This window comes from Corella eumyota, chromosome 1, assembly GCF_963082875.1.
Source record: "Corella eumyota chromosome 1, kaCorEumy4.1, whole genome shotgun sequence".
Lineage (NCBI taxonomy): Eukaryota > Metazoa > Chordata > Ascidiacea > Phlebobranchia > Corellidae > Corella > Corella eumyota.
This window is the reverse complement of record NC_137490.1, coordinates 12,737,800-12,757,289: the sequence shown is the minus strand read 5'-3', so window position 1 is coordinate 12,757,289 and position 19,490 is coordinate 12,737,800. Positions and strand designations below refer to the sequence as shown.

The 19,490-nt window shown below is 31.0% G+C and overlaps 4 protein-coding genes across 4 annotated transcripts; 1 reads left to right on the top strand and 3 right to left on the bottom strand.

The window, feature by feature from the left end:
• Positions 1-246: 246 nt before the first annotated feature.
• Positions 247-3,894, bottom strand: LOC145743590 (2-hydroxyacyl-CoA lyase 1-like). Its single transcript, XM_082561592.1, has 11 exons — positions 3,815-3,894; positions 3,395-3,694; positions 3,150-3,322; positions 2,811-3,059; positions 2,655-2,723; positions 2,471-2,591; positions 2,292-2,405; positions 2,030-2,184; positions 1,704-1,815; positions 1,318-1,487; positions 247-756 (listed from the first exon to the last, which is right to left on the bottom strand). Exons 1-11 carry the CDS (start codon positions 3,872-3,874, stop codon positions 540-542), a joined length of 1,740 nt encoding a protein of 579 aa, XP_082417718.1. The 5' UTR covers positions 3,875-3,894; the 3' UTR covers positions 247-539.
• Positions 3,895-4,838: 944 nt separating this feature from the next.
• Positions 4,839-11,895, top strand: LOC145763487 (uncharacterized). The gene is made up of 8 exons (XM_082574947.1): positions 4,839-6,772; positions 6,889-6,905; positions 7,952-8,135; positions 8,639-8,872; positions 9,161-9,384; positions 9,535-9,697; positions 9,940-10,175; positions 10,882-11,895. The coding sequence occupies exons 1-8, from the start codon at positions 4,877-4,879 to the stop codon at positions 11,141-11,143; spliced, it is 3,216 nt and encodes a 1,071-aa protein (XP_082431073.1). The 5' UTR covers positions 4,839-4,876; the 3' UTR covers positions 11,144-11,895.
• A 217-nt stretch (positions 11,896-12,112) lies between these two features.
• On the bottom strand, positions 12,113-13,784 carry LOC145750453 (high mobility group protein B1-like). Its single transcript, XM_082566496.1, has 4 exons — positions 13,583-13,784; positions 13,268-13,422; positions 13,002-13,176; positions 12,113-12,918 (listed from the first exon to the last, which is right to left on the bottom strand). Exons 1-4 carry the CDS (start codon positions 13,733-13,735, stop codon positions 12,808-12,810), a joined length of 594 nt encoding a protein of 197 aa, XP_082422622.1. The 5' UTR covers positions 13,736-13,784; the 3' UTR covers positions 12,113-12,807.
• Positions 13,785-15,306: 1,522 nt separating this feature from the next.
• On the bottom strand, positions 15,307-19,257 carry LOC145763708 (bifunctional purine biosynthesis protein ATIC-like). The gene is made up of 17 exons (XM_082575215.1): positions 19,104-19,257; positions 18,845-18,971; positions 18,543-18,686; positions 18,279-18,367; positions 17,907-18,058; positions 17,636-17,792; positions 17,436-17,561; positions 17,212-17,319; positions 17,058-17,143; positions 16,893-16,982; positions 16,697-16,825; positions 16,523-16,615; positions 16,357-16,430; positions 16,182-16,290; positions 16,041-16,100; positions 15,877-15,972; positions 15,307-15,719 (listed from the first exon to the last, which is right to left on the bottom strand). Exons 1-17 carry the CDS (start codon positions 19,126-19,128, stop codon positions 15,600-15,602), a joined length of 1,785 nt encoding a protein of 594 aa, XP_082431341.1. The 5' UTR covers positions 19,129-19,257; the 3' UTR covers positions 15,307-15,599.
• Between the last annotated feature and the right edge of the window lie 233 nt (positions 19,258-19,490).

Genomic DNA, 19,490 nt, shown 5'->3' with positions numbered 1-19,490 from the left:
GTTGCTCCAGTTTAGGGTTAAATGTAATTACAAACCTTCAAAATGAGTAATTTGACATAAAGCTTCGGAATTTTTAACAAACAGCTAAGTTTACGTTATTTTAACTAATTTAACCGAACAATAAATTATAATGTGCGTTAAAAATGGTTTAAAATAACGTTTATATTTTAAACCCCAATCCCTTTTTTAAACGACAAGTTGAAAATTAATATTTATTAGCATAATTAAATTAAATACTTTGCCGGAAATGCGTTGTTATTCTAACACATAACGTAAATTGCATAGGAGAATTACAAAAAAACATTAAAAAAAGTCTAAAGGGCATAGATTTCACAACAATTAAAAATAAATAAAGTGCAAATCTTTATTGGAATCATAAACAGTTGCGATTAAAATCGCGGGAAACGTGCCCATACTAAGTCAATAGAAAATCAGTGTTTTTACATGCTTAATTAATACACAGATAACAAAACCAAGAGATTTATTAGATAACTGAATATTCGTAGATCAATTAGATAGAAAACTTGTCGTGAGATCAATCAGAGATTACTGCGTGTCAGCCATAAGAATTGTTGTTCTTTTCTGACGGAGTTCTTGTCGATTATGATGTTTAACAGGCTTGCATGCTTTTGTGATAAGCTAAGAGGGAATGCGGTATCTATTTGCTCAGTCGTTTCACAGTAATACCCGTCACCACCAAACGCTGACATCATCTTGTCATAACGGGCATTGGGCGTCAGAAATGTTGGCGAAGCGCTGAAACGTATTAAACGAAGTTGTGATATTTAAAAATAATATTATTGACAGCATTCTGTTGCAATCGTTACCTACAGTATATACAGCACGCAGCTTTTAAACATGTAGGAATATTATATTTAATGCGAAGCACACAATTAGACAAAAAACTTCTTTAAATTTTTTGCTTCCAATTCAAATGTATATTATGTTCAGTAGTTATTTTATACTCTCCAAAAAACAGCTAGTTTAGCTTTTGCGTGGGTTTAAAAATTAATTACACATTTATCTGTATTGACTTATATATCTTTTTACTTAAAGGTAAACTTTAACTATGGAAAAACGCTGTGGTAGCAACTATTCAATACATAGTGAATTATTAACCACCAAATGCAAACAACTAACAAATTTAAAATCATGGAAAAAATTCTAATGCCAAAAACACAACACATAATAAATATGATCCAATAACATCAGTAATTTTATTCAAAATAACAAAAAAAAATAATAAATAAAATGCTTGTAGCAAATTGTTAATAAAATACTTAATCATTTTTATTTAAAAATAAATTTTTAACTTACAGGTACATGACTTCATCAGTATTTATTAAGTCTGACCAATATTCTTCATCCCCTCCTGCATAAATTCCACTGTTGTTAACAACTACAAATACTATTGGCAACCTCAATCTTACAACTGTCTCCAATTCCATCGCAGAAAAACCAAAAGCACTATCACCTTGGATGCAAACCTGTACAAAAAGGCAACCAGATATTTGAATAAAATACAAATAAATTTAATATATATCTCTTTTACATATGTTTTACTTTGATGCGTTTAAAATTTTTTTTTTATTTTATACTATATATATTGCATTTAAACTTATGATTTATTTTATTTTAATTTTGTGTGCCTTATTAAATATGCACTCAAAAGAAATATTTTGCCAATTCATATCAAAACTTACAACTTTCCTGGGTGGTTTTCCAGTTTTTTTAGCCTCATCTGCAACAAATAATCCTGCAGCAATCGCAAATCCAAGTCCCACTCCCATCGTTCCAAATGTCCCAGCATCTAACCTTTTTTTTGTAAAAAATAAAATAAATATTGTGCAATCAGTTGCTTTTATTATCTAAATCTTTTTGTCAATTTTTTTGTGTAGTTACTAAACAACTTAATTGAAGCCCTTTTTAATATAATTTGTCAGGTGCATTGTACTTAGTTTTACACAGTAAATTATTTTAAAACAGTAGTTAATGAGACAAATAAACATGAAAGCAGCTTTAATTTAACCTGTTGCGTGGAAAATGGTTGGGTATCATGGTTCGACTAATATCCATCGTGTTTGCCCCTTCACTTATAATAATTGCATCTTTGGGCAAATATTTTTGCAACACCTCATACACAGCATAGTAATTCAGAGGGATTGATTTATCCGCTGCCATTTCCTACAAAATTAATTAAAAGAATAAAATCCATATTTTTAAAAAAAAGAATTTTTTAAACAAATTTATATTTGTTTAAAAAGCCTAAACAAAATTTCAGAACAAGTTACCCGAATTTTTAGGACATTCTTCTTGCTACTTTCTTGGAGGAATTTCCACCAATCTGACTCGTATGAAACCTTCCAATCAAAACCACGATACTTACTTCTATAATCAGCAGAAATCTAAAATAAATTAAATCTCGTAAAAAATATTTTTTGCTGTAGTTATTCAGTGCAATGGGTTATACTTGCTGAATAACTTCAGTTAAGGTTCCCTGTAAGGCAACAGCAGCTTGGACACTATTGTTAAGCTCCTCAGCACATATGTCTATTTGAATTATTTTAACATCTTTCTCAAACCTAGGTTGTCTAATACAATAAAAAAAATTGTAGTTAGTAAAAGGATGTTACAAGTTTTTTTGCAATACTTACCTTCCGAAATGCAGTTGCCAATTAAGTCTTGCACCCAATAACAATATAACATCAGCATTCAAAAGCGCCCTGCAAAAAATTTTAATTAAAATCAAAAAAAGCTATGTTTAAATAGATAGGCTAGTTATTTAAATAAAGGGTAAACTTTAAGCATACTTGGTCCTAGCTGAGGCCACACAGTTTTTATTCTCATCTGATATAACACCTTTTCCCATGGGGGTTGGTAAAAATGGAAGATTGTGACGCTCAACCAAGTCCTTGATTGCAGCACCAGCATGAGAGTAAGCAGCTCCTTTTCCTATAATCACAAGAGGTCTTTTTGCAGCTTTTAAGACATGAGCAGCCTGGATTACTCTGCGTGGATCTGCTAATAGGCATGGTGGTGGAGACCAGTGCTTAGTGAATCTAAGATATAAAAAATCGTAAATATGAAATTTTAACAAAAAAAATTAGACTTTTGATGTGTATTACTTAAAGCTTCTTATTGCCATTTACCTGGTTTCTTTTAAATTAACAAACTGGTTTACAAAACTGCCAGGTATATCAACATAACAAGCTCCAGGTCGACCATAGACCGAAGTACGAACTGCTTTTTCAATTAGTTCAGGAACAATGGTCAAACTACTTGGTTTGACAGAATACTTACTGTACAATCGACAAGCTTCAGCCTAAAAGCAGTGTTGCACTTTAACAAAGAAACTAACTTAAAAAAATTAACTTTTTTAAAATTTAAATTATACTTGTGGAAATTCCTGAAATGCTCCCATTGATTGTTGATCATTATCGGAGGATCCACCAAGCACCATCATTGGCCAACAATTTTCCATCGCATTTGACATTCCTGCCAAAGCATGAACTAAACCAGGACCAGAAACAACCAGACAGACACCAGGTTTACCAGTTAGGTATCCAATAGCACCAGCAGCATATGACGCAGATTGTTCATTCCGCATTCCAATATATTTAATGCCTGCCTCTTGGATAGCATAAGATACCTCAATAATTGGAACACCAACTACACCAAAAACATACTCAATTCCCTAAACATTAAATATCAGACTAATAAACAGATCTTTCGTATGTATGTACTTGTTGTTTTATGCATGGAATATTAATTTTTTTGTAAAACAATTAAATTACATATATCAAGTTATTTTTACCTGGTCCTTAAGACATTTAGCAAACACAGCTGCTCCTTGTATAGTTTCATCGTCGTCCATTTTATGTAAAAAACCTAAAATATGCAGATTTTACACCTAACTTAAACGAAACGTGCGATTCTGCAATCAAAAACTTTATTGCATAGGTTTGTTTACACAGGAGTTCATATGGATCTGCGAATTTTTTAAATACTATTTATAACTTAGCTAGTATTGTTACATAAAAAAATAAAATCACTTTAAAATCTGCAAGAATTGTTCTTTAAAAAGCCACTGTAACAAAAGGTTTAAATGATCAAAAATTATTTATTATTGTAGATTAACCGCAATAACAAACAAGTCACAACTTCTGTTTAACCACGTGTTGAAACTAGTAAACAGCTCGCGCCCAATAACAACAACAACATACAGACAAAATTTAAGTTTATTATAGATTTTTGTTAAAAAAAAGCAAAAAAAGAAAGTGGTTTTATTACAAAATTCCGTACACATACATTCATTAAAATTTTGCGAAGTTCAACAGTCAGACAGTCCAAATAAAAGTATAAATAACGTGTGTACAATCAGAGACTCTACGTAAGTATATTAAAAGGCTAATTTTACACACACACACAGGGTAGTACTAAAATACGGGATGCGGGAAGTTGCGGGGCGCGGGAAATACCGAGGCCGTATGTAAACGTTTACAAAAAATCACTGAATGCGGAGAAGGACGGAATTTTTATACCCTCCCCCAATCTTTCTTTGTGCTTTATATTTGATTTTGCATCATTTCTTGGCCGTTAAAGTCAATCCCCCATCAACCCCTAGCCCTTTCAATAAATACAGCAATCATCCCGCAGAAAAGTACAAAAATTCCATTTCGTCCCGCATTCCGCGAATTTATGTTAACGATTACATGCGGTCCCGCACTATCCCGCATCCCGTATTTTAGTTTTGTCCCACACACACACATATAACTTTAGTTGCCTTAGTAAATTCGGAAAAATTTATTTAATTTTTTGTTATATGTACATAGCATTATAGCAATAAAATTTAACTTAAGTTATAAAATTTGCCATCATGAGTGAGAATCGTGGTTCAGCAGGCAATTCACCACATCCACCCAATCCTTCAAAGCCTCATAAATTGGATGAGATAAGTTCATGTGATGATACTGCCTCAACCTGGTCAACGGGCACAAAAACTTCAGGTTACAGCTCTAATACAGGGTATACAACAACATCAGGATCTGCCGAAGAAGCCATACCTACTTCAATGGGGCCTCCTGCAAATGTTTCAGTGCCAGAAAAAGATTCGGCACCAAACACTGTGGATTCATCTGTGGGATCCGTAGAAAATTCTTCTGGATCGAAAGGCACTGGATCCTCTTCTGGAACAGCAACAACAGCATCTCCATTATTATCTTCAGTAGGAGGAACAGGATCTTCAGGCCAGACTGCTACCCCATCATCTGGAGGAACTGGAGGTACCAATTCAAGTGCAGACACTGTTCCTATAAGCTCGCAAACTCCTCCAGAGGAAGAAGAGGGTGAAAAATATTGGGGAATATTGACTCCAATGCAATCAGGATTCGTGCCAATGAAGTTGGTAAAAGATGAGAAACACATTTTTGGCCGAGCAAAGAAAGCCCATTATTCATTTAATATTCCATCCATTGTTAAAACAAAGTATTACAGCACCTTTAGCAAATCACATTTTGCTATAAGTAGGGTTTTAACTGAAGACGGATCAACAGATCAAATATTCATTCAAGATCTAGGTGGAATGAATGGAACATATGTGAACGGTGAAAGGTTAGCGCCTAATTCCAAAATCCTTCTTCCAAACCGCTCTAAAATTGCAATAGCTCATAATTTGAATGACATTTTGTTGTTTGAGGGAAACACAACATCAAATGAGTATCCTCCTGAAATTACTGAAAAATATGTCATTTGTAGACAACTGGGTACTGGTGCTTGCAGCCAAGTCATGGAGGCGTGGACTAAGGACTCTTTGCAGAAATGTGCAATTAAAATAATTCCCAGAGCAGAAATGGGTGATTCTGCAATGTCTGGTATTTCACAAAAGGATAGAAACATGGAAGCTAAAATACTTCGAAAACTAAAGCACCCCTGTATAATCGATATACATGATGTGATCTCTACTGACCAAAGTATTTTTATTGTTTTGGAATATGCAGCTGGCGGTGATTTATTTAGTCAAGTGAAAAAAGGCAAGATTGCCGAACCATTGACCAAGCTATATTTCTATCAAATGGTAACAGCTGTTCATTACTTACATTCCAATGGCATTACCCATCGAGATCTTAAGCCTGAAAATATTCTCTTGATGTCCAGCAAAGACCAATGTCTTATTAAGATAACAGATTTTGGAATGTCTTGTCTTGTTAATGAAACTTCTTTAATGAAGACCATAGCTGGAACACCTACTTATGTGGCACCAGAAATTGTTGGATTTATGCAAAAAGATGTGGGTTTACCTACTGGATACACCAAGCAAGTGGATATGTGGAGTTTGGGAGTTATTTTATATGTATGCCTTGCTGCTTACCCCCCATTTGTAAGCACGGATAAAAGTAATACTAGTATCTATGAGAAGATCTTAATAGGCAATTACCGGTTTGATAAAAATCGTTGGAGCGGCATTTCTGACAAAGCAAAGAATTTAATTTCTATGCTACTTAAGTTGGATCCCACGCACAGATTAACAGCTGAACAAACAATCAAGAATATCTGGTTTAATGATGCTCCAGTGATGAAAAAGGCCAACGAATTGATGAAACTCAATTGTCTAGTTGAGACCAAGAACAGTGATGTTCCGAGTTCATCACAAGAATTTAAGCCAGCAGCTGGTGAGAAATTAAAACGACATCACCTTACCCCAAGTTCCAAGATAATGTCAATCCAAAAAGATGTAGAGAAAGAAAATGATGATGGTCCAACAAGGCCAAAACAAGCCAAATCATAAAAACTTAACCACCGCTGTGCCTTTACCAAAATGCCTTTACCAAAATGCCTTTTTATGTTTTGTTCTTTAATTATTAATCATACCAACTGTTTTTTTATTTTTAGGCAGGTTACCTTAATTGGTCATTTTTTATATTTTAGTTCACTTTTTTACTGATTTGTGTTGGATTGTAAATCCATTTTTAATTTGCAAAGATAAAGTACAAAATACACATCATGTAAATTAACATGTAATGTTTTTCAGTTTTTCACTTTTGTGTTATTTTTTTATTTTATTCTGTAACAAATCATTTCTTACGTTTGTCGAAATTATGAGTATTTCAATTCAATAACTTTTTACTGTATTGTAATTTCACTTTTTGTTTAATTTATCACTTTCGTTTTTTCATAAAAATCATACAAGAAAAAAAGTGGTTATTATGTTTTTCACATTAATTTAGGCTTATTATGCATAATATGTTAATGTAGGGTGAGTAAATTAGGGTTTTTTATTTTGTTTAATATTTGTAGTTTAAAACTAGTTTGACCAAAAGTCTCAAAAAATGGTATCGAATAATGTAGAAAGTTGTGGAAAAAATTACCCATACGGTATTGAAATACGGCCAACAGAAAAATACATTTTTAAACCTTCACTTTTTTATGTGCCTTATAAAGTAATTTTATTGTTTTTAAATATAATTATTAAACTCTTAACTGTCAGGTAACTTAATAAGCATTCACCGTGGCAGAGTTTGTATGTCACATCAAATAACATTTTCCACTCGGGGCGTTACTTGATTAGATTTTATTTAGGACGATACAAAATAAAACAAATTAAATTGATTTTTCGGTAAAGAGTTGCTTCAAATAATGGTTGTATTTGTAAAAGGAATATACTAATAGTATTTGTTTAAATCTTCCTAACTTATGGGGTAAGATAATTTCATGTTGCTTAGTAAATAGATGACGTCATAGTTCAATCGCAATTTTTGTATATTGCGGTGAAGTTTATATTAATCAATGTCATAAATGTTTATACGTGTGTACTTCAATTAGTAAGGCGCCATTGCTTGTATGCTAAACAAAGCACAAAATAATAATTTTTTTAAGGATAGTTGGTATTCAAACTTAAAATTAATCTGCCTTAACATTTTTATTTTAAAAATCTTAAAACTTTTACTATTTTTAGGCAAGCAGATGAAGGTATGAGTAACGGAAAAAGTAAAAGTGCAGAAACTGCACCAACATCAGAAGCAACTGACAGAGATGGAGCAAATTCTGAATTTTATACGGTTCAGGTGGCTGACTCTGTGTTCACTGTTCTTAAACGATATCAAAGTCTAAAACCAATTGGTTCTGGCGCACAAGGAATGGTAAATAATATATAGTATATTTTAAGATATTATATAACTTTTTAAAGTATTTTTTATGTAAGCGTTTGTGCAATGGGCATTCAATATAGTATCAAGAAAATATATATATATATACAATAAATAACAGTGAAAATAAATGACAAAATCATGGTGGTAAAAATATAAAAGTAAATTTTTTGAGTAAATCATGCTATAAATATATTTGCTTACAATTTTACTATAGATATATACAGTATTATTTGACATGGTCACAGTACCTTAAATATTGTGTTTAGACTTAAAAGTAATTTTTGTTTTTTATACCGTTATTTTACAACCCATGTCAATTTAATAAAGAATAAAATTCAATTTGTTAAATTTAGTTAAAATCAAAAATATTACACACCGATGTAACATTTTAAGAATATATATGTTAACATAACTAAAGGGTTAGGATGTATTACAAAAATTGCTTTTTGTGAAAAGTTATAGCCTATCAATTAATAAATTATTTTGTTTATAAGGTCTGTGCTGCACATGATACTATCCTTCGTCAACATGTTGCCATTAAAAAACTAAGTAGACCTTTTCAAAACCCAACTCATGCCAAGCGGGCATATCGTGAATTAGTTCTAATGAGAGCTGTCAATCATAAAAACATTATAGGACTATTAAATGTTTATTCACCACAGAGCATTTTTGAAGATTTTTCACATGTTTATTTAGTTATGGAACTAATGGATGCTAGCTTATGTCAAGTAGGTAGTGGGTTAATGCTGACAATTAAATTCTTTGTTATTTTATAAAACAAAAACAAAGAAGGTACTTATTAGTATTTATCACCATTGCCAAATTAACTCAATTTACTCCTTCAAGTTTTCCTTGTATACTTTAATGATTCATCTTGGTGTTTTTTCATAAATAGTCTATGTATTAAACTTAGCTATATAACATAAGTTCTGCTTTTACTTTAAATAATATAAAATAGCCTTTACAAGGGTAATTTATAAAATTTTTTGTAAATTATTTTAAATTACAAATTTTAGGTTATTCAAATGGATTTAGATCATGAGCGACTTTCCTATTTACTTTATCAATTACTATGCGGTATTAAACACCTACACTCAGCTGGCATTATACACCGAGATTTAAAACCATCAAATATTGTCGTAAAATCAGATTGCACTTTAAAAATTCTTGATTTTGGCCTTGCCAGAACTGCTGGGGGCTCTTTTATGATGACACCATACGTTGTTACCAGATATTACAGGTACAAATAATTTCTTGAAAAACAAATTAAATTAAGAAAAAATTGGCAATTTTAATTTCTTGCTTTTCTTTTCTTCATTAAAATAAAAAAGAAATTGGAGATATTTTAGTTATCAGTATGTATTTGTCAATATGAACAATATATTACCAGGGCACCTGAGGTTATACTGGGAATGGGATACCAGGAAGTGGTTGACATCTGGTCTGTGGGTTGTATATTTGGTGAAATGATTCGCGGACAAGTTTTATTTCCTGGTACCGATCATATTGATCAGTGGAACAAAATAACTGAACAATTAGGTACTCCTTCACAGGTATATAACATTTTACCTTTTTTAATCAATCTTATTTTATACATAACGCCTTAAAAAGTAAATGTTGTAAAAAGGGATTAATTTTATAATGTTTATTTTTAATATCTCTATTAAAAATTATGTTTATTTTTACCATATGGCCATTACATATAGCCTATTTCAATAAAATGTGTGTTTTTTGTTTATTTTTTTTTCAATACGCTGGCACTAATAAAAAATTCTTTTAAAAATTACAATTTTAGGATTTTATAAACAAACTGCAACCAACTGTTCGTAATTATGTTTTAAATCGGCCTTTTCAACGAGGGCATCCAGTTCATAGACTTTTTCCCGATTCGCTGTTTCCGGCCGACTCGGAAAGTAATGGTCGTCTACGAGCCAGTCAAGCAAGAGATTTACTTGACAAAATGTTGGTTGTTGACCCAATAGGAAGAATAACTGTAGATGACGCCTTAAAACATCCTTACATTAAAGTTTGGTAAGTATATAGGACTAAGGTTAAAGTTATATTAAAGAGCTGTTACTTGAAATGTTACTACAGTAATCTTTTAACTAATTCCATCAAGCATTGTATTTTATTTAACTAGGCATGGGTATAAAACTACTCAGGTAAAACTTGTACCTTTTTTGAATACTAGTTTGGGTAATTTGCCTACTATCTACAGCTACAGATATCACAAAAGACTTTATAGGAGTTGGTTGTAGTTAAATCAACAAACTTTATTGAAAAAGAGTGTGTTAACGTACAAACAGAAAGTGGAATAAATTTGATATATAATTTTTAAAAGTTAAAAATACCCGCTCTATTTACTTTTTAGGGATGATTCTGTTAAAGGTTTTAGTGCTAAACAAATAAAATGTAGTGTTTTGAATATTGGTAAAATACACCTTGAGAAAAAATTGTTTTTATTCAACAACAGCTTTTATATATTGGAAAATTAAATTGTCATTACTACATCAATTATTTATGGTGTAGCACAGACAGATTATGGATAAACTGTAAAAAACAGCCTAAAGAAATTAAAATACAAGATTACAAAAAGCAAACAGTCATTGAAGGAGAAAATTAGGAAATAGATAAAAAAAATAAAGGATTACCAGAAGATTTAAAATCCAAAAAAATTTAAACTTAAAAAAAATTTTTACATCAAAAATAATTATTTAAAAATATTTTTTTTAACCAGGTATGATCCCAGTGAAGTGGAAGGTCCTGCCCCTAGGGTCGGCGACAGTTCAATTGACGAGGCTGACTATTCGGTTGAAAAATGGAAAGAAGTTATTTGGAAAGAAGTCCAACTTTGGAGAACAGTTGACACGACCGTTCCTAACCCCATAGTTCCCTCACCCAGTGATGATATTGTTGAAAAAACTGACACAGCGTCAAAAGCTTCAATTGTCAAATCTGAAAATGCGGAAACCAAGGTTCAGGAAGCTAAAAAATCTTAGAAAAAATATTGTGCTAAAAGAGATAGTGCTTAAGTCTCAAAAAAATCAAATAAGAGTGTATAATTATAGTGGCTAAATTAAATAGTTACTGCTAGTTAAAAGTCATATTGCGCTATTTATAAATTTGTTTAAACAGTTTCATTAAATAAGGTTTGCATTTAACTAGTTTTGGTTTTCAAGCCATTCTACTGCAAATAATGCTTGTAATATGTTGCCTCTGCTTGCACTACAGAATGATGATAAAATAAAGACCAACTTCTTTTATATTTGGTAAATGTTTATTATTGTTCTTAAATGTTGTCATTATTAAGCGTTACATTTGTTACTTACATTACAGCATGCCTAAATGGTTTTGGTGAACAATGTTAGCAAGAAACGTATTAAAATAAAGATACTTTTTTTTAAGGAAGCTAACATTAATTAATACTGCTTTGTCATTTTTTTGTAATAAATTTTTTAAAGGTAAATGGCAAACATTTTTATTCCCCATCCTTTCTCAACAAATAAGTAATAAATGTTTCCTTTTATATTGTTTACCAGATTTGGTTAACAACAGCAATTGATTTAATTATGTCCCAACCGTTCTTGCAAATAATATGTTTTGATACTATCTTTATAAAGTGGCTCCCAAACTGTTGTTTTAATATTGTTCTTTATTCATATTGTATTGTGCTATCAAAATATACTTTGTATAACTAACTAACTTTGGATAAATTATGTCAAATCGTTTTAACAATTGCAGAGAAAAACATATAAAGAAAAAGAAGGGTCCAGTACTGCAAAATATTTTATTCTCTTTTTTTATATACTTAGTCTAGTGCTATAAAATTCATTTTTATAACTAAACTGTATTGGATGTTGATCTTCTCATAACAAACAGGCATTTTTCCCAGGTTTACTTATTTAACAATTGACTACAGTTCTGATAAAACATTTTTATTAACAAAACAACTTCCGTTCATCGGGACTTACAAGTTAAAAAAAAAACAAATCAGAAATGCCCGCAGACTGCGTAAGATCACTTCATTGGTCAAATGCTCTGTAATTTAAAACGCTAGGGTTTTGAGCAGAAATAGGGAATTAATTAAGGGGTAAATGGGCAGTGAATGAAAGAACAACAAACATAAAAAAAATTATATGACATTAAGTAAAAAAATAGTGTGGAATTTACCAATTATGAAGATCCGTATAAAGGCATTGGTATTATTTTCTTTTCAAGCTTTAAGTTGGAAATGTATAAAATGCATATATTGCATTTTAGTAAAAAATGTATTTGTTACTTCATTTTAGTTCACAAGTACTCGATATCAAACGTGCAATACTTGCCCCAAAATAATATTCATATTTACATGTTGAAAAAAAAAACAGGAACGCAAAATATAATAGAAGTAACCAAAAAAGAAAAAAACAACTAATGTAAAAGAAAGCCAAAAATAGCACTTTTAATTCAGTTTTCGAATTAAAACAAATGAATAACCACAGTAAGAGAACAAAATTTGGCAACAATGATCAAAAATACAGCTTTGCTAAAAATTACTGTCTTAACGATAAACTGAACTTGGGGTCTTCAACAGACAGACTCTGAAGTGTATGTGTGAGATTTTGTAATTTGCCACAATGTTTTTTTATGATGGCTTGTAATCGGAAATGTGTATTTTGTATTGTTAGTCACTCTCAACATCACTTCCACTGTCACTTGAACTTGAAGTAGCTTCCTTGGCCTCGAGTTTTTGTCTTTTATCTGATTGCTGGGAATTTTTGTATTGTTCGACATCCTGCAAAAACAGAAAAAAAAAAGTTATACTATTCCTTTAAAAATAAAAAGAGAGAACAAAATATTATTCAGGACGAAAATTACCTTATTGTATTTTTCTTTAGCAGCCAGACCCATTTCCACATACTTTTGTTTTTCTTCTGCACCAACATTTGCCCATTGCTTTCCTAAAGTCTTGGCAATGTCACCAACGGTATAACCTGGATTTTCTTGCTTGACCTTGGAACGAAAATCAGCACAGTACAAGAAAAATGCAGACCTATAATTTATAAAAAGATATTTACAATTTTTTGTTTAAGGTTGTTTTAAAAAAATACATATATATAAATGTTGATTGAAATTTTATTTACTGGGGTCGTTTTGGTGCATTGGGATCCTTCTTCTTTTTTCGCTTTCGTTTGCCCTCACCCCCTACTGGTGTGTAATCTTTCATCTGACAATTATACCTTTCACGATCCTGCTCTGCCATATCGATAAAAGCCTTCTTTTCATTGTCTGTCATTGGCTGTAAAAAGTTTAAATTGTAGATGAAATCACACATTGCATGTATACGAAATCAACATAATTGTATAAAAGTTAGAATGTAGCCAATCAGCTATGTTTTCAAGTTAAATTTTACTAAAATTTAGACTAATTTATTTAATCTGTTGGTATTGTGTTTTTACCTTCCACCTAGCAGCGCATTTCTTTGAAAATTCCGCGAATACCACTTGCTCATTTGGATGACATTTCTTATGTTCAGCACGACAAGTTTGAACGAAGAAAGCGTAGGCAGTCATTCGACCTCTAGGCTTATTTGGATCTTTTTTTGCTGGCATCTTTGTTAGTTATAATATAACACGTTTAATACTATAAAAATATTAACGATTTATCTGTTATAATAAAAAATCAGTATTTATTTTTTTGTCGTTCACTAAGTAATTAATCAAACAATTTACTATAGATCGTATTTGTTTTTCTTTCTCGCTAAGTTTTGTCGGTAATAATCTGCGGAAATATTGCATTAGAAGGCAATTAACTGTTTTAAATTTTTCCTAAACGCCCTAAATAACCATTTTAAGGCTGTTTTAAGCGCGAAACAAATCCCAGTACCGGCCTATACTTATAACGGCTTCTATACAAGCGCGCCTATTGGTATAGCGAACTAGCGCAATAATACAAGTCTGCTATAGGACGACCGTGCTATACGCGGTATAATGGCCGTTAAGGGTTTCCTATTTAAAATGAATGCAATAAATACGACTTTTTTAAACTACCACAGCGCATGAAATACTCAATATTATAACATTTTAATCACATATTTAGATTCCTTATACCACATACTTTTTATTTACATTCTATTTTTCGAAATACGCCTTGTACTTAACGATATATTTAATTATTAACTTTAGCTAGTTTCCATATACGCGCGCCTGTACAAAGCAATGGCGAAAGCCTTGAAGCGGGACGGCGGCTGTGTCTGGGCTTACAATGCACTGTAAATAGCGCCTATACTAAAGCATTGTAAAACATACCCCTTTACTTTAGGCTTATACAAGACTAGTAAAATACATGTTTTTTATTACTAAATCATTTAGATCTGACTATTTACTAAATATACCTTTAAAGAACATTAGATTAGCTTTCTAAAATGGCAAAAAAATGGAAAAAATAGTAACAAAATACATCAAAATTTGTCTTTTTCCGCGACTTAATAGGTGTAAAAAGACGTAACAAAGGGAGCAATGGTAAGCGCGCTATATAGGCCCTACTGTCTTTGCTCTGTGATTCGTCCACAAACACACGTGCCTTGTAGCGGGAAGCATTTAAATTGCTTTCTTTTTTCCAGATTATATTGTTTTGAGTGAACTGTCGAATTGTTATACAGATTACAATGGCCGATAAAAGTAGGTCATTAGAATAAACAATAATAATGAAAACGCAATGAAGGGGGAAATAATGCGATGGTCCAATTACTGGACTGTCTCGGCTTTAAATAATTGTTTCACAGCGACTCGAGATAATTATTGCTTTGCTTTTTAGCAGCATACAAAGGGGAGTTTTTGCTCTAGACATAAAAACAATAAACCGTTCGGTATTGCTTTGAGTACATGTACAGCACAACGTACAAAAGCACTTCGGTGAAATTTTACAGTTTGAAACATCATATTTATTAAATTAACGTAACGTTACCCTCACCCTTTAGAGTGAATTTTTTTATGTTTTGTGCGTATGTAATTTTAAGAGTTATCACAATAAACATCGGTTCCAAGGACAAATTTTATGGCATTAGTTGGGATTTAAACCTAAACCAATGCATTTTAGGCCGCGACTAACTACCCCCGTTTTGTAACACATTGCCATTTACCACATGACTTTTATTACTTAAAATGATGACCCAAATTTTATGCCTGTTAATTTTATTAACACAAAAATAGTGAAGTGAAAAAATAAGGCAGTGTGTTCAAACTTGATGTTTAGTAACAAAAATACACAAAAACACAAACTTGTATGGCAATATGAATGATGGTTTGTTGCATTACATAAAATAGTTTCAAAATAACAGTGAAATCACACATTTTAAATGTTACGCTTTATAAAGAACATTAAAATACACAATATTAATACTTAATCCAAAATTAAAGACAAAATTTTTTGGAATTAATTTGTTTTAGGCATAAAATATCATTTTAAAGCCTATTTTTAATGATGAAATAGGCGGATGTTGGTATGCACCAATGTAATATTATGTTCATCACATGCCTTGCACACCACATCATCTTGTGCAGACCCAGCTGGACTTGCAATAAACTCTACCCCACTCTATAAAGCATGAAAAAATCTTTTTAGGTGTTTAATATATGTGCAACACATATGTACACTTGTTATTTCTATTGAAACATCCCAAATAAGATAAACTTTTACAATAAAATTAATCTAATGTTAATTTTCATTCATGGTAAACGATAAAAATTTTTACCTGCTTTGCCCGATCAATATTATCCCGGAAGGGAAAGAAGGCATCTGAACTTAAAGATACTCCTTTCAATTTAGCCAGCCAATCCAGCTTTTCATTCTAAACCAAATAATAATTTTTAAATTTTGTTGCTTGAATTGTGCAACAAATTAATGTTATTAGTTTACTTGTGTCAATTGAGATGGTGGGTTTTCCAAAGCACTTTTCCATGTTAATTCATCCATGTCCTAAACATCAATATCAATATTGGTAGTAAAATTTTTGCAAACAGCTTTACTGTCAAAAAAAATGCAAAAATCAACTTTTACCTCTCCAACTCTTCCATTAACATAAACATCAATTAGGTTTGACATTTCTGCTCTCTTTACTCCTTTTTTAAACTTCATGTTAATAACATTCGGGTGATGTCTTAGCCACCTAAACACAAATTTTTGTTAGCTGTTAAAATTTTGCAAATTAAGACATGTAGGTTGTACGACTTACCAATTGTTAGCTTTGTCACCAGCAAGCCTCGTGCAGTGGATTCTAGACTGTTGGCCAGCTCCTATTCCAATAACCTTAAATAAAAAAAAAATCCATGTAAATATATTAATTTTTCTTAAAATTTTCTATAAATCTTAGCATATAATTACATGTTTGATGAACTTACCTGTCCATCCATTGCAAAGCAAACAGAGTTAGATTGAGTGTATTTTAAAGCAATACTGGCCACAATTAAATCACGTACAGATGAAGAAGGAAGCTAAAACAATAAAAATATAAATATATAAAATAAATTGAAATTTTGATTTAAAATAGTATTGCCCTTACTGACAAAACTTACATTTTTGTTGGATGAAACAACATTCTCCAGCAATGCTTTATTGAATTGTACATCGTTTCTCTTCTGTTGTAGCTGAATTCCAAATATTGTTTTTGTTTCGGATTCTCCTGGTTTATAATCTGGATCCATCTAATGTTTTCGCACAAAATTGTTTAAAAAATTTGTTTTTCAACCTTGTGTATTCAATTTCGTTTACCTTTAACACACAATATTTTCCACCCTTCTTTTTAGCCAAAATTTCAAGAGCCTCCTCACTATACCCAGGAGCTATAATGCCATCAGAGACCTAGATAAATACAAAACAAACAGCTGGTGGAAATACTTACATACATATGTAATAATTATATGTATTTACAACTACCTCTCTGGATATGATTTTTGCTGTAACAACATCGCAAATATCTGACAAAGCAACAAAATCTCCAAATGATGACATTCTATCAGCACCTTAAATAAAAACAAAGGTAACGAAAATCTAATTTAAAAACTTAAAAAAGGTAAAAGAGATAGGTTACCTCGTGCTCTAGCATAAGCAATAGCAAGTGGTGTAAGTTGGTCATACAAGTCATGGACCATACAAACTTTTGCCTCATCTTCTGTTAAATCAACTCCCACAGCAGTACCTTAGGGCAAAAAAAATAAATGTTTGTAGACCCAAGGTTTTAGTAGAAAATTTTTTAATTTGTCACATCTTTAAAAAGCATAATAAATTTAAAAGTAAATCCTTAAACTTTTATACCTGCAGGACTGACATGCTTAAATGAAGCAGCAGCTGGTATCTGTAATGCAGTTTTCAGTTCCTTAACTAGTTGCCAAGCATTTAACGCATCACACAAGTTAATAAATCCTGGTGATCCATTTAAAACTAAAAAAATCAGTAGCATTGTAATTTACACATTAGAGAATTATATGTAAATAAATGTAAGTTAAGTAAGTAACCTTGAAATGGAAGATTGCCTTTTGTGGTGAACACATAAGCTGGTTTTTGATGTGGGTTCATGCCGTATCTTAATGGGAGTTGGGATAATCCATTCCCATAATTTTTTCTCAAGAAACCCGAAATAAGATTATCGTATTCAGCAGTATGGCTAAAAGCCTAAATATAAAAGTATATATTCAATATTGCATTGTAAACTAATCCACAAAACTCAACAATAAATAATAGTAATTATATACATTAAAATCATTTTTTTTTTATCTAAGATTATACTTTTAAAGCAAGCATTTGTTTAGTAGCATCTGATGTGTCACAGTTAGGGGAGGCCTCCATTTCTTTAGCTACCAAGTCATAATCTTTAGGATCACAAATTACAGTGACCCGAGCATGATTTTTAGCAGCAGCTCTTAGCAATGTGACACCCCCTAAAACAATAACAAAATCATAAAATTTTTAAAAAGGTTATTTTCTTCAGATTATATACTAAAGTAAAAGTAATAAAAAAATATATTATATACACTTTTTGAAAAAAAAAATCTAGTGAACAAGAATATTTCATTGACCCACAAAAACATATCAAGTTGGCTACCTACATTTTGTTATTGTAACTAGGTTAATTTACCACTTCTATAGAGAATTATTTACCAATATCTATTTGCTCAACAGCAGAAGCCATATCCACTCCAGATTTGTTTATTGTTTCCTCAAATGGATACAAATTGCAGACTACTAATCTAAAACACAAAAATATTTTAAATATACTGTAAAATTTTTATGTGTGAATTATAATACAAAATTGTGTATAAAATTTTAATTATACACATATATATACAGATATAAAATGGTGCTTAAATATATTAAAAATAAACCAAACAAAAAACATATTATAATCTGTAGGTAAGTAGTTACTGTATATATCTGTAATCATATTTCTGCATATCGGATTTATCTGATTCAGAATTTGTTGCCAAAATTCCTCCATGAACAGCTGGATGCAAGGTTTTAACTCTACCTCCCAACATCTCTGGTGCTCCAGTTACCTCGCTCACATCTCTACACATTCAAAACAATTAAATATTTATTTTATTTTACATACAGTTTTATTTGATTATTATTATAAACAATGAAGATATAGGGTATACAACAAGATTAATAACAAAAAAAGGTATAGTGTTTAATAAATTTAAATAAACTATTTGATTTATTATTACCGAACATTGATGTTAGTATCTCGAATATTCTTAGCTGTACCACCAGAAGCAATAAGATCTACACCAAGTGAGTTTAATCTCTGAGCAAATGATTCCAATCCAGCTTTGTTTGATACACTTAAAATTGCTAAAAAAATTTAAAATTTTAAGTTGAATTTATTGTTTTTTAATAAAACAGTAACATAACTTTTTAAAAAAATATTAAACAGTGGTAAATAAAAAATATATTTATTAGACTTACATTATTAACATTACTTACCTAAAATATTTCTGTTAATACCCATTGTTGTAAATTTTTCACCTTGCTTTACCGTACACCAAAAGTAAAATGAACAGGCTAAATCAACCTTTAACTGGGACCAATAGCCAAAAAGAGAGACAAAATGTTTAATATCCAAAGATTAAATGTAACGCACGTGCTCATAAAATTTTGTTATGAGTCACCTTTTTCTTTTTATTACGCATGAGTAATTGTTATGTTTAAATTATGGATATTCCTAAAATTTTGGTAATTTGCAATTTAGAAATGAATTATAAAAGTTTTTAAATGTATTACTAAAGAAAAATTTAAAAGGTTTTTGTAAATATACATTACCGATTATCAAAACAGAATTGCACCCGTTTACCATAGTATTCGCCACAGGGT